Raw genomic sequence first — 15,033 nt, 5'->3', positions numbered from 1 at the left:
AGTTTGGGGCCTGCATGGCACCTCCTCCTTCCAGATATTGATCTGTGTGATTCCTCTAAATAGGAGCTGTTTCCCCTTCAATCTCAGAGTAATGCAGGGATGAGAGTGTTTTTGATTGTCCCTTTCACCCTGACCAGTGTGAGTTCCCATCTCCTAACCACAAGGAAGCCTGGCCTGGTGTGGACCAGCCTGGCCCATATTCAGATCCCCAAGATATAGGTTCTCAGAAAATTCTGTCCCAACATTGGTAGAAGATGAAATAGACATGGAGAATCCAGAAGGAAGGGAAAAAGGTGGACACAGAGGCAGACACACACACACACACACACACACACACACACACACAGAGCTGGGAGAAATCAAGATGAGGAGAGACAAGAAAGCAGCCTCTCCAAACCTTCCTTTCTTTCTAGCCAGATGTCCAGCTCCTCTTCTCACCCAAGAAACCTTCTGAGATTCTACCAGCCATAGGGTTCCAGGACTTCACCTCTTTCCTCACCTGCAGAACCACATGGGATCAGACTATGGCTCCTGATCTTCTCCGTAGCTCATCTGATCTCCATAAAAAGACCATCAGCTCCTCCAGGGCTTTTTGTTTGCTTCCCTCCAGAGTGCCCAGAACACAGTAGATCCTCACTTAGTTCCAGATGATTTGAGAAAGGCTAGGAGAGAGGCTGGGATCCTAGAACCCAAGTGGCAGAGACTGTGGGAGTATGGAGCCCCTAATGGAGACCAAGTCAGGAGAAGGGACTTACCCAGGGTCTTCTAGGGAATCGGTGCAGGGCTCCATCACTACCCCATGGCGAATACTAAGGAGGGCTGCAGTGTGACCCAGGCAGTTGAGGAGGGTCACAGAGAGACAGAGAGAAACAAGGGGCTCCTGGTAGGTGGACGGTTGGGTGATTAGGGGCTCTGGACGGTGTGTTAGAAAGAGGGAGGTAGGCCAGAGTTGGAGGCAGAAGGAATGTGAAAGGGTATTCATGGCACCCTAAAGCCCATTACACCCTAAAATCCCCCAAGAGATAAGCAGAGAAAACTCAGACACAGGAGCTCCCCCGCAGGAGAGGGTAGCTGTTTCCAAGGTGCCCCACACTGTTCCACCTTAGGATTTCCACTTTGATCCCTGATAACACACCCCCAGCCCAGGCCCCAAAGAATGGCCCCCCTTGTGTATCCTGAACAGGACATCAAACTTTTTTCTCTCACTTCCCCTTCACACTGGGAGAATGCTAGCATTTGCAGACAGCCTAGGAAAACCAAGAAGACAAAACAGAAGAAATCAACAAAAAACAAAAACCAGAAAACGGAAGTAGAGGGTGTAGGAGGAAGTAAAAGGAGGAATTACTAACCAATCCCTAGCTTCTCACCCACAAATACTAACCACAGACCCCCAGCTAGACTGAAAACCTCACTCCTTTTCCACTCTGGAGCAGTGCCTCCTATTTGCAGCCATTTACCCCTCCCTTGCAGAAGAAAGCTTGTGGTCTGGTGCCAGAGGGTCTTTGGTAGCTGGGGCTGGTGGGGGTGGGAGCAGTGAATTACTGGTGGGGTGGTATGTTCAGTGGCTAAGAGCACAGACTTTAACACCAGACTGCCTGGGTTCAAATCCCAGCTCCACTACTGACTAGCTGTGACCTCGGGCAAGTTACTCAATTTCTCTGTGCCTCCATTTTTTTTACTGTTGTATTGGAGTAATAATAATAACTCCTGTATCCTTAACACCTCAGTTCTAGAATTTCTCTTGTTCAGGCCCAAGAAGGGATTGCTGGGCTCCAGTAAGTTTCATGTAGGAAAGGCTAGAATATGAGCTGGTGTTGGGAGTGGACTGAAAAAAATGGTGAAGGGAGTTCTGAAGCCAAGTTTGGCCTATGTTTTCCCACCTGGCACGTGCAGGCCTTAGATCTGGTCCTGCTAAGCTCTGGAACTGGCCCAAGTCCAGCCCCTAGGCTTTTGTCCAGGTTGGCACATCCTCCATGCTGCTCTCCCAGGCCCAGAGCCTCAGCTCTCCTGGTGGGCTGGGGTGCCATCTTGTGGCCATGGCTGGAAACTAACCTAAGCTGGGTATTGACCCAGAAGGCTTCAAGGGTAGTAGCCCTGCTCTGATGGTAAGCGATGGGGGTGGCAGGCATCCTCTCCCCAGACCATACCGCCTCCCTCCAATGGTCAGGGAAGATTGAAACCAGAGATCCCGTAGTGGGAAATCAGTGACCCTGGCTACAGATCTGTAACTTGAACAGTGACCCTGGTAACCTGGGCTGGACTGCAGCGAGGTATACAGCTGTTCCTTCTTGGAAACTTTGGGGCAGGGGCTCCAAGATGGCTTAGGCCAGGGGAAGTCCAGAAAGGGGCCAAGGTGAAGAATACTCTTGGAAGGTGTTTAGACCAGGGTTTTTCAACTTCTGCACTGTTGACATCTTGGATCAGATGTAATCCTTTGCCAGAGTTGGGGTGGGGTGCTGTACTGTGCATTGCAGGATATTTAGCAGGCCTCTGTCCACTAGGTGTCGGTAGAAGCCTCTTTCCCAGCCTCGATCACCAAAAAGGTCTACAGACACTGCCAAATGTCCCCTGGGAGGTAAAAATCTCTTCCGGTCCAGAGAACCACTGATGTAGACAGACTTGGTTACAAATCCCATTTTTGCTGCTTACTAGCTGTGTCGACTAGTCCCATTCCCTCTCTAGGCTTCTATTTCCTCATTATCCATAAGGGGACCAATATTTGATGAGGATTAAATGACATGGTACCTCATCTCCTCTTCTTCCCTTTTCTCCCTTCCTTCAGGCTCCCTAGCCCAACTCTCATCCCTCTGTGACCAGCCCTCACACTCCCTCTCCCTCATGGACTCCTACCATCCTTCAGCAATGCCCCTTAGGGTGTCAGTGTGGCCCTGGGGGCAGAGCATCAGCCCCCCCCGCCCCTGGGCCTGGAGCCTCTCCCTGCAGGCTGTGGGAGGGAGGCTGGGAAGGGTGAGATGAGATAATGGCTGTGGTGAACATGGTCAGGCATGCATATGGGTAGGGAGGCTGTGTGGGTGCAGGCCCTCCTGCAAGCATGTTCACAGCAGGACTGTGCAGAGGACACTGAGTTCTCCTCCCAGAAGCAGCTGGAGACTCATGACTACCCTAAAGGTCTTCCCTCTGTGGCTCCTCTGATAGGGAGAGCCTGGCAAGTTCTCCTGTGCATACACCTGTGGATATGTCAACCTGCAGGTGAGCATGATCAGTATGCAGAGGTGGGTCCAGGGTGTGTAGGGCCTGAAGCCTGGAAGTTTTGGGGGTGATTCTTTTAAAAAAGAAAGCAAAAAAGAATACAAAGTTGGGTACAAAAGTGAATATTTATTTAGACTTAGAAAAGGATTCAAGACCAAATATAAATTTTTAAAAAACTGACATGTACTAGAAATATTAAAAAATACAGGGCCAGGTGCGGTGGCTCATGCCTGTAATCCCAGCACTTTGGGAGGCCGAGGTGGGCAGATCACGAGGTCAGGAGATTAAGACCATCCTGGCTAACACGGTGAAACCCCGTCTCTACTAAAAAAACAAAAAAATTAGCTGGGCGTGGTGGTGGGCACCGGTAGTTCCAGCTACTCGGGAGGCTGAGACAGGAGCCAAGATCGTGCCACTACACTCCAGCCTGGGCAACAGAGCGAGACTCCATCTCAAAAAAAAAAATACAGAAAAAAGCTTCATATTTTTATTAACTGCACGAACACACCTATATAATGATTTAAAATAAGTTACACTTATTTGGAAGCATTCAGTTTGCCAACAAAACAGTTGCAACTTGTTTTGCAATTACAATATAATATTTAGTTAATGCAACATTTATTTTACACGAGCTGCATCAAATATGACTGGAAATTTAAAAAATCATCACCTTCCCTCCAATATAACTATTTTTTTCTGTGTACTAACAAGACCCTGCTTTAAATTTCTATGCCAATTTATAGGTCCCAGATGGTACCAGGCACAGTTAGTAGCTACTGAAATCACCTCCTGCACAGGACTACTTAAAGATACATTATGAAATGCAAGGGGCCCAGAAAACTCACAACAATATTGAAGAAGGAGCATAAAGCTGGAGGACTCACACTTCCCAATTTCAAAACTAACTACCACACTACAATAATCAAGACTGTGTGGTATTGGCATAAAGACAGATAGATAGATCAATGGAATAGAACTGAGAGTACAGAAATAAACTCATACATTTATGGTCAATTAATTTTTGACAAGAGTGCCAAGACAATTCAATGGAGAAAGAATCGTCACTTCAATAAATGATGCTAAAACAACTGGATATTCATATGCAAAAGAATGAATTTGGATCCCATCCTCACACCATATGAAAAATTAAAAATGGATGAAATTCCTCAATGTTATGACCAAAATCATAAAACTCTTAGAAGGACTTGAAGTAAGTAATGGTTTCTTAGATATGATGTCAAAAACACAAACAAAAAAAGAAAAAAAGGGAACAGTAGATAACTTGGATCTCATCAAAATAAAATAAACTTTTGTGCTTCAAAGGAAGTGAAAAGAATTCGCAGAATGGGAGATATAATTGCAAATCCTATATCTGGTAAGAGTCTGATATCTAGATTATATAAGGAACTCTCATAACTCAATGTATTAGTCCGTTCTCACACTGCTGTGAAGAAATACCCAAGACTCGGTAATTTATAAAAGAAAGATTTAATTGACTCACAGTTCTGCATTGCTGGGGAGGCCTCGGGAAACTTAGAATCATGGCAGAAGGCAGGCACCTTCTTCACAGGGTGGCAGCATGTAGTGAGCGCAAGCAGGGGAAACATCAGACACTTATAAAACCATCAGATCTCATTGAGAACTCACTATCATGAGAACAGCATGGGGGAAACCACTCCCAATGATCCAATTACCTCCACCTGGTCCTGCACTTGACACCTGGGGATTATGGGGATTACAATTTTAGGTGAGATCTTGATGGGGACACAGAGCCAAACCGTATCGCTCAACAGCAAAAAGACAACCTAAGTTCAAAATGGGCAAAGAATTTGAATGGACATTTCTCCAAATAAGATATACAAATACTCAATATGTACATGAAAACATGCTCGACATGTAATTAGAGAAATGCAACTCAAAACCCACTTCACACCCACTAGGCTACTTCTAATAAAAAAGATAACAGAATGTTGTCAAAGATGTGGAGAAATTGGAACCCCTATATGTTGCTGATGGGAATATAAAATGGTGCAGCGGCTTTGAGAAAAAGTTTGACAGTTCCTCAAAAATTTAAACATGGAGTGATACAGCTAGCAATTCTGCTTTTAGATACATACCCAAGAAAATTGAAAGCATACATTTACCCAGACACTTGTACTTGAATGTTCATAGCAGCATTATTCCTAATAGCGAAGAAGTAGAAATAACCCATGTGACCATCAACTGATGAATGAATTTAAAAAGTGTGATATATCCATATAATACACTATTATTCAGCATAAAAAGGAATGAAGTATGCTACATGCTGTAAGATAGATGAACTGGCCGGGTGCAGTGGCTCACACCTGTAATCCCAGCACTTTGGGAGGCTGAGGTGGGTGGATCACCTGAGGTCAGGAGTTTAAGACCAGCCTGGCTAACATGATGAAACCCCGTCTCTACTAAAAATACAAAAATTAGCTGAGCGTGGTAGTGGGTACCTGTAATCCCAGTTACTTGGGAGGCTGAGACAGAAGAATCACTTCAACCCAGGAGGTGAAGGTTGCAGTGAGCCGAGATCATGCCACTGCACTCCAGCAGTGGCTCACACCTGTAATCCTAGCACTTTGGGAGGCAGAGGTGGGCAGGAGGGAAAACTCTGTCTCAAAAAATAAAAAAAAGATAGATGAAGCTTGAAAACATGATGTTGATGTTAAGTGTTGAGGTCTAGTTACAGTGGCATATTATGAATTTTATACATGATCCCATTCATCTGAAATATCCCAAACAGGCAAATCCATAGAGACAGAAAGTAGGTTAGTGGTTGCCAGGGGCAGGCAGGAAGAAGGGGATAGTGAAGAGTGATGGCTAATGCGTATGGGTTTCTTTTGGGGGTGATGAACATGCTTTGAGATTAGATAGTGGTGGTGGTTGCACAGCCTTGTGCATATAGTACAAACCATTGAACTATGGATTTTAAAAGGATGAATTTTGTGGTTGTGAATTATATCTTAATTTAAAAATTTGGAAAAGTAAAAGAAAGAAGGACCAGTTAACCAGGAGGCTATAATTGAGTTGTCTGTGCTGAGAATAAGCTTCTCAGTTTGTTGTGGTCCCAGTTCCCTTATCTGTAAGAGATCTACTTCATAATCTCTTCTTTCTTTGAAATGCTTTAAGCAAATTATGAAATAATTTCAAAACTGAGACATACCTTTTACATTTACTAATTTACTCCAGAGTAAATGCCAAAGTCCAGGTGGATTAAGTCCCATTCCCAAGATCTTAGAGCTGGTCAATGACACAGCCAGGCCTAGATCCCAGGGAATTATGTAGCCATTGACATATCATGGGACTCACTTCCCCCTGTTGCTGGGAAAGTTTCACATGAATTAAAACCCACTGTCACATGTTCTCTGAAAAAATAAGTTATTAACTGCATAAAAGTGACCCTGTGCAATGTAAAAACAAATATTGCACAGCCTCTCATTGAATGTTTTTAAATAGGAGTGACTTGTGTGCAGTCCGGGTGTTTCAAATGCCTTATAGATGAGAGGGGAAAAAAAAAAAAAAAAAAAAACGGAGCTAGGACCAACTTGTTTTTCATAATTATCACATCATCATCTTTGCTTTTATCTTCCTCCTCGTCTCCTCATTCCATCTACCTTCCACCTCTTGCTCCTTTTTCTTGCCTTTTTCAGTCTTGCCTACCTCTTTCCACCCGCATCCGGCTGCACATTCTTTGATTGCTTCTTCATGTGACAATGGTTTTATAATATCATTTTCTATACAGAGAATAAAGAGATTATTCAGTCTTTCCTTCAACATGGTTGATCAAAACTTGTTTTGTACCATTGATAATTTAAGGAAATTTCTTTCAAGCTCACAAGTCTATTGGAAATGTCATGTACATTTTTAGAATTGATGTCAAATTTGAGGAAACCTCAATCAAGTTTCTTTCATCTGTGGGCTGTAAAAACTTAAGGCATTTTGAGTTTTCTTGTGTGGTGACTAATTTTAAATATTTTTTAATTGACAAGTTTCATTAAAAATTGTGTTGATGATGTTGAGGTCTTGTTATAGTGGCATATTATGAATTTTATGCTATCTTTCTGGATGCCAGTAGTTTGTAACAGATCAGCAAAAAATTTAAATATTTTCCCAATGTGTTCATGTAATTTACCATTATTCACTGGTGGAATTATTAAACCATGCAAGAGTCTTTTCCATATATCTATTAGAAAATTCTCTTCTTCTTTTAATAAACCACTTTTTGGTATGATCTAGATAAATTTTGTGGTTCTAATTGTCTTCTCAATGTCAGAATCATTTAATTTTATATCATTGTTCACCATTATTGCTTAGTTTTATATTTCATTTATTTAAAATGTATTCCACTAAACCCAAATGAAATTTATACCTTTAGATAGGACTGATCCCAACATCCCCATAAATGCTACCCAACACAAGGGTCAGAATAGAAAGAGACAATGGTCATAACCAATTGTTAAAAGTGATTTACTTGGGCAAATTTAAAAAGTAGCTAGACCATATAGACATATTTCTAGGGTTTCCCCCAGGACCTTAGAAGGGGCTCATATGAGAGAGGGGAACTGAAGCTTAAACTTTATTGTCTTCACAGTCTATCAGCCTCTGGTGGTGTGCTCTGGGTACACATGTGCTTTTGTATGAGCACATATGTGTAAAGACATATACATATGTCTCTGTGGAGAGCATGGCCCTGGTGCTTCCTCAGATCCAACGCAGGTAAAACGGCTCCATGAGCAAAGGATGTTGCGTCTACACTGCAAGTGAAGTCAGGCTCAGCCAGTTGTCCCCCCTAGAGGGGACTGAGGTAAGGGACAGGCTAAGAGGGGACCTCAAACCTTATCCTCGGTGGTGTGACCCAATCTCCAGCTGCTCCCTTCCTGCCTGACTTTTCTCAGTTCCTCTCTTCTGACATCCTCTGCAGAAGACACAGAGCAAGGGAGCCAAGAGTACAGTCTCTGGAGCCCTCTGCCTGGGTTCAAATCCTGGCTCATGATCTAAGCTGGTCTAATTGGACTTCTTCCCTGGGAATTTTCTTTTCTTTTTTTCCCCCAAGATGGAGTCTTGCTCTGTTGCCCAGAGCTGGAGTGCAATGGTGTGATCTCAGCTCACTGCAACCTCCACCTCCCGGGTTCAAGCAGTTCTCCTGCCTCAGCCTCCCAAGTAGCTGGGATTACAGGCGTGCGTCACCATACCTGGCTAGTTTTTATATTTTTAGTAGAGACGGGGTTTTACCAAGTTGGCCAGGCTGGTCTCGAACTCCTGACCTCGTGATCTACCTGCCTCAGCCTCCCAAAGTGCTGGGACTACAGGCGTGAGCCACTGTGCCAAGCCTGGGAATTTTCTAACTGGGTTTAATGGTAAGATCCATGGTAACCCATGAGTTTCTGGAGAAAACCAATATGGACTAGGAGAAAGTGAAGCCAAGCAGAGACACGAAGTGGGCAGCCTAGAAGTGTGAGAGGAGCTCTAGCTCCCAAAGTCCATAGATGCTGTGGTGCTTATAGCTCTAACTCCAGATATGAGCTGCCCCATGAGCTTCCAACACACCCTTTTGTGGGGTTTAGGCTAGTTTGAATGAGGTTTCTGTCCTAAAGTATTCTACAATAGATGTGTTGCTATACCTGCTTCTTCTCCTAAGATCCCTATCTGTGTAACGGCACCACCACTTACTTAGAAGCAAACCATGGCCTCACGTCTGAAGCAAACCAGAGCCTGGAGTCATCCAAGGCTCCTCCTTCCTCTTCACTTTCTAGGGCCTCCACACACAAGGCGCTGTGAAGTTGCGCAGGTTGTTACTACACAAGTGTACCCAGCTGAGGAGGTGAGTAGGGGCTGAAGTCCAGCCAGCTCTCTGCCTGCCTAGTCATGATCCCTGGTGCAGGGCAATGTCCCAGGAAAGAAGGGGTACTTTCTTCTAATTATACATGGATGCCCTCTAGGATCCTGGGACCCTCTTCATGTATAGAATTGCTTCCCTTGGTGCAGAAATTCTGCCTCCTCCGTCGACCTGCTTGCCTTCTCACTCGGCATTACCACCTCTGCTTACACCTGTTGCCTTTCCTTATGGTGTTTCTCATCATTTATAACATGTGTTTATTCACTTGGTTCTTCATCTCATGGCTACTTCCCCAGTGGATTTTAAGCTGTATGAAGGTAGAGACTGTGCCTTCAATGTTCTCTGCTGTACCCTGAACACCAACACATTATTTGGCCCAGGCCAGTTCAGGATATGTCATACCTCCTGTAAGCAACTCCAGTGACTTCCTGAAAGATCTCCCTGTCTCAAGTCGTGTTCTCTCCTACCTATTCTGCCAGCCCAAACTGGCCTTTTTAAAATACAGAATTATTTGTATCCTTCCCCTGTTTAGATTCCTGTGTGGTTCCCTACTGCCCTCAAGATGAAGTCCAGATGAGGTCCATTGTGGTCCTGCCTCTGCCATTCCATCTTCCTCTGGCCCCTCCCCATGAGCATCTGCAGTTCCACAAAGGCAGTCTTCTTTCTCTCACCCCTGGATCTTTGCACCTGCTGTTTCCTCAGCTTGTAGCCCCCTTCGTTGGCTCCTCTTTCATGACCAACTCCTTCAAGATTCTCATTAAAGTTTACCTGTTTGTCTATATCTCCCCCAGACTAGTTAGGAAACCTTCCCCTTTGCTTCTATGGCGTTCCCCTGCTACGTGCACCTCCAGTACAGCACTTAATTCATCAGGATGTAACCAGCTGCTAAAAGGGTCCCATCCTTCCCAAATGTTTGTGTGCTTCCCAAGGGCGGGAGCTGCATCCAACGGTCTCTGTTTTCACCCAGCACAAGACCTGGCATCTGTGGAATCAATGAATTCATGAATGGACCCCAGGGGGTCTCAAAAGAGTATAAAGAATTCCAAGGGACATGTGAGGAAGTGGCCAGAAGACAAGTGGAGGATCATTAGTAACAGAACAGCTCTGGGCAGCTCCCCAGGGACCTTGTGTTGGGGAGAGCAGAGAATGGATCCTCAGACAGGTGATGAGGATATTCCTTCTGGCATCACATCTTGTGTGCATTCCTGAGGGCCCCCTACTTGGCAAACAAAGCCCTTGAAAGTGGGCCTGTAGGGTTTTCAGGAAGAGCATCTGTGGGTGGGATGTAGGAGGTCCTGAGGTCCTGATGGCACACATGTGTTGGGAGTGGGGAGGTGGTATGTGAATGGGGAAGAACCCTTGCCAGATCATCCCTCAGGGGCCTTGGACCCGAGGGAAAGCACAGGTACCTGTGTGTGTGTATGTGTGTGTGTGTGCGCGCGCGGGCGCGTGTGCATTGTGAGTGCATTGTCTACTCTTGTTTCTTAAGAGAGAGCTCAGATGACAACTCCTCCAGAAAGCCCTCCCCAACACCCAGGCTAAATAAATGCCCCCTCCTCTGCTCTCAGAGAGTTATAGCCTGATGAAGAGTACCTATGCCACCTGTGATGAGGCTGGCCCACATGCCGCTCTGCTCACAGGATCCGGGCTCCTGTCGTCCTATGGAATCTAATAGAGCAGGGGTGCTCTGGGTGCTGGGTAGAGGTGTCTGCGCCTGTCTGGCCTTCTATGTTGCCTCTTTGCATTTACACCTATTACTAATGGCTTGTAAGTGCCAGAGAGCTTACAGCACATCTCTACACTCATTTAGCTTTTCCTCAGAATGCTGTGGGCACCCTATCACATCTTCTATACCCAGGAGGCCCCCAAGTGATGCCTGGGCCACAACCTTCCTGTGGTTCTTCTGGTTATCACACCTGGGTTCATTCACTGTATATGGAGGGGATGATTCTCAGCCTTGAATGAACTTCAGAATCACCTGGGGAGCTTTTGAAAAAAATACCAGTACCTGGCCCTGGGTATCTGGGGCAGAAACATTAAATCAGAATCTCTGGGAGGCGAGCTCAGACATGGGTTTAAAAAATACTCATATCAACCTGTGTACCCTTCCATAAGAGCCACGGAAGTGTGTGGTGAGGTAGTCAAGGTCAGAGGAACTTCCCCACGTATTGGACAAATTTGCACCCCTCCTTCCTTCCCCAGGCAGCAGGCTTCCTCCTTGCAATCCGCCTGCTGCCTACAGGGGTCGCTGAGGGACAGCTGGCCCAGTTTGCGGATTTTCCTCCGGATCCCACTCCCATGCCCAGGGAAAGCTGGAGCCACCGCAGTATAAATTAGCGCCTTTATTTTGAACACCTGAGCGAGCGCCCGCGGCTCGCCCGCCTGCGGTATAAACGTACAAATTCCCTGTAGCACCACACACCATGCCTCAGAGATAAATACAGCCCCAGGGGCTCCTGCTCTGGCAAAGCAACTCTTATTTACAGTAATAGATTACAAAAGTATTATAAAAAGTGGTCCTGAACCGGGGAACGGGTTGGGAGTGGGTTACGGTTACACCTGCTACATTTGGGACAGGAGTGCACCTGGGCCTCACGCCCCCCAAATTACCGGTGCATCCCGGTGCAGGGCTTAGGTCTGGGAGGGTTTCACCCCCATGGGGGAGGGCGCGAGAAAGCTGAACTTGGCCCCTCAAGGTTCAGCTCTGGCCCACCGAGGAACACGGAGCGGCCATCGCCATGGATCTCCGGGAAGGGTGCTGCGTGGAAAAAACCGCGCTGAGTCCTTGCCCTGGGTGGCAGAAGGCGGAAACTTCAGTTCTCCCGCCTCTCCCACCTCAAGAGGGGTCGCTTTTAAAGCGCTGTTGGGAGGGGGCATTTAAGTTCAATCTTTTGGGCGCGAGGGACCCTAGGGGCACCATCCCTCGGGCGGGTGGGCGGCCACCCGCCCCTCAGAGCACCTGGTAGATCGGGTTGGGGTTCGCACCCGCAGGGCACTGCGGGGCGGCGTCCGGGGACTGGGTGGGGTCGCCGCTCTCTTCCTCGCTGGGGGCGGCAGCCTCTTGCCCGCTCGGAGGCGACTCCGGAGGCACGTCGGCCAGCAGGAGCGCGGGCGCCGCAGGGCTCTCGGTGGAGATGCGCTCCACGATGCTGGACAGGCAGTCTAGGCTCGACACCGCCGCACTCTTCCCGGGCCTGGGTTCTGCGCGGGGAGGGCTCGGTTAGTAAGCAGGGGTGCGGCCGCGACAAGCCTCCCACCCCTGGGTCCAGTACTTTGAGACAGATTGGAAACTGAGGACTTGTCAGAGTCCGGGACAATCGAAAGGAGGAGCTACTTGCTTAGTATTTCATCGCCTGCACCACCTCCCGGGACATAGGCGTGTGTGAGTTGGGGTGGGGGCGTCCTAGATAGAGAGAGGCCAGGACAGCTCTATGAAGGCCATGGGGAGGAGGAGCGAGCAGGGCGAAGCCCGGAATACCTACCGCTGGGCGCCTCGCTGTAGTAGGCGCCTTCGTAGCAGTTCCGCCGCCGGGCGCCGCTCGGGGGGCCGCTGTAGTCCATCTGCAAACAGCAAGGGCGACTGAGTCAGGCCCGCGGGACGGCGCGGGGCCCGAACACCAATCCCTGTAGCCGCCCCCTCCCTAACTCTAGCCCCAGCCTCGAGTTCCGGGCCCAGACCTGTCCTGGTTGGGGGTGATTACGGGTGGGTAGGAGATGAGGTCTGCAACATGCAGGGCCAAACCAAGGGCGGACAGTCACCAAGGGGCGCAAATTTACATTTTGGAAGTAGGGAAAAATACAGAAAAAGATCTTCATGTCCGCGCTGCAGTGTTCTAATCGCGCCCCCAACGGGGTGGCTCGAACGCTTGCCCGCACGCTTCCAAAACAATTAGGCTACCCCAGTGACAGCTGCCCATTACACGGGGGTCCTCTCTCTTGGAAAGGATCCTGTACTAAACCTCCCGCAAGGCCAGCTTCCCGCCCTTGGAAGCACATCCCAGATATTCGGAGCGCCGCCCTAACTTCCTCACTTCCTGGGGTCCCGGCCTTACCATGCCGTCGGAGCAGTTGGAGCGCGGGCTGGACGCGTCGGAGTCGCCACTGTAGTGCTCGCCGCCGCGGCCTGGGGGCAGCGGGCCGGGCGCATAGAAGGCGGCGGCGGCGCCAGGGGGCGCGGCGTCCTGGTCGCGCAGCAAAGCCTGCAGGCCCTCGATATAGCGGATGGCGTTGCGCAGGATCTCCACCTTGGGCAACCGCTGGTTCGGGTTGCTGGACGTGCAGCGCTTCAGCGTCTCAAAGGCCTCATTTACTTTGCTCAGGCGGCGCCGCTCGCGCATGGTGGCGGCCTTGCGGCGGTCGGCGTTGGTGGTCTTGCGCTTGCACGCCTTGCAGGCCCACAGTAGGCAGCGGCCCGCCTGGTGGTGCCCGCTGGGCGCGCGCACATGTTCGTCCTCACGCGCGCCCTGGGCCGGGTGCACCGCCGCGGGGAAGTGCGAGTGCTCTTCGGGTTTCAGGAGCGCGCCCACGTGCATCAGGCGCGGGTCCAGGTCTTCGAAGAAGCGCAGGTCCGGGGAGTCGAAACACGGGTCGTCATAGAAGTCGTCCGTTGTGGCAAAGGAGCAGAGAGAGCCGTCGGGGCCCGTCAGGTCTACGTCGCGGAGCGGTGGCGACAGTAGCTCCATATCCTGGCGGTGGCGCGGCACCGTCCTGGCTTCGCCCAACCCAAGCGGCAGAGAGTGGCCGGAATTTTCTGCCCCTCGGGAACCCCGGCTGTTGATAATAAAGTGCTGGAAGTGTGAATGACCACCCACTGTCCCCCACCCCTCCCTGTCCTGTCCCGCCCGATTTGTGGTTAAGGAAAACGGCGGCAGCGCCCTAGGGCTTCCTCACCCCTAGCTTCGCGCCAGGCGCCCTGGGCTATTTATCCGTCGTAGCCTAAACGCCCCGGAGCCCAGGCGGGCAGCTAGGGGCGGGGGAGCCCGAGGCCAATAGGAACACAGCGGGGCGGGGCTTGGGGAGTCCCCTGGGTGGCCGCAGGGGCCCGCAGAGTGGCCAGCCAGCCCGCCCCTCCACACTGGCGCGCGCTCTCGGTTCCCTGCCGGGCAGGGAGGGAGGGAGCGACTGGTAGCCTTAGGCGGCTGCACTTGGCTCTCCGGCACGCCCTTTCCAAACCTCTCCAACACCCGACTGCTGTGTCCGCGGGAAACGCTGGCTGTGCGCGCTCACCTCTGAGCTGACTTTTAATACTCCTCTGCCCCTGAGTTTTGGGGAACCCATGGGTAGAGCAGCTGTAGAAATCAGGTCGTGAGTTATTTGGAGAGAGGCAAGGGATTGGGGGCATAGAGCTGAGAGAGTGAGACCGTGAAAGAGGGACCGAAAGAGGTTGAGAGACACGCAGAAAGCAGAAAGCTTAGAGTGTCAGGGGCAAAGAAACGCACGAGTGCAACAACAGGCAGAGAAACCCCGATAGTTGAAGTGGGAGAGCTCGAGATAAACGGGTCGTAGAGGCTGTGATATTCCACCAGTCCCCGACCTGGGAGTTGCTCAGGAGGTCGTGGGCCCAGTCCTTCTTCCCTAGACGCTTAGAAACCCCGCCATGGTTGTACAGGAATCAGAGATTGCTGCTAAAGCTTCGCGCCAATCTCTCCAAACTCGGATCCTGCCCAGGTGAGGAATCCCGTCCATCTAAATCTGCACGTTTCCACAGCAGGGTTGTCCAGTGCCATGCCTGGGGTCTAGGCTGAGCTGCCTCTTCAGCTGGGAAGAAAACCCTTCTCCTCTGTTCTTGGCTCTGCCTCACCCGCGGTGCTGAGTCAAGAAAAGTGCATTTGGCCAAGGTCGCAAACTTCAGGACCTGGCCTGAGAATCTCACCTCATCTCACCTGAAGTCTCTGAGAGTGTGATTTGCAGACCAGTTGAATCCAGACTTCAGAGTGTCCCCACTGTGTGATTCTGTGGAA

The 15,033-nt window shown here is 49.4% G+C and overlaps 1 protein-coding gene across 1 annotated transcript; it reads right to left on the bottom strand.

Annotated features, from left to right (window-relative positions):
• Positions 1-11,396: 11,396 nt before the first annotated feature.
• MYOD1 (myogenic differentiation 1) lies at positions 11,397-13,967 on the bottom strand. Its single transcript, XM_003910163.4, has 3 exons — positions 13,126-13,967; positions 12,556-12,634; positions 11,397-12,274 (listed from the first exon to the last, which is right to left on the bottom strand). Exons 1-3 carry the CDS (start codon positions 13,753-13,755, stop codon positions 12,024-12,026), a joined length of 960 nt encoding a protein of 319 aa, XP_003910212.1. The 5' UTR covers positions 13,756-13,967; the 3' UTR covers positions 11,397-12,023.
• Between the last annotated feature and the right edge of the window lie 1,066 nt (positions 13,968-15,033).

This window comes from Papio anubis, chromosome 12 (assembly GCF_008728515.1).
Source record: "Papio anubis isolate 15944 chromosome 12, Panubis1.0, whole genome shotgun sequence".
NCBI lineage: Eukaryota > Metazoa > Chordata > Mammalia > Primates > Cercopithecidae > Papio > Papio anubis.
This window is presented reverse-complemented; position numbering and strand designations above follow the sequence as displayed.

What these genes read in the sequence shown, in the direction of transcription:
- MYOD1 (XM_003910163.4), bottom strand. Translation starts at nt 13,755, where the DNA reads ATGGAGCTACTGTCGCCACCGCTCCGCGACGTAGACCTGACGGGCCCC. An exon ending in CCAACTGCTCCGACGGCATG is followed by an intron (nt 12,635 to 13,125) that starts GTAAGGCCGGGA and finishes TGCTGTTTGCAG; the next exon opens with ATGGACTACAGCGGCCCCCC. An exon ending in CTACAGCGAGGCGCCCAGCG is followed by an intron (nt 12,275 to 12,555) that starts GTAGGTATTCCG and finishes CTCCCCGCGCAG; the next exon opens with AACCCAGGCCCGGGAAGAGT.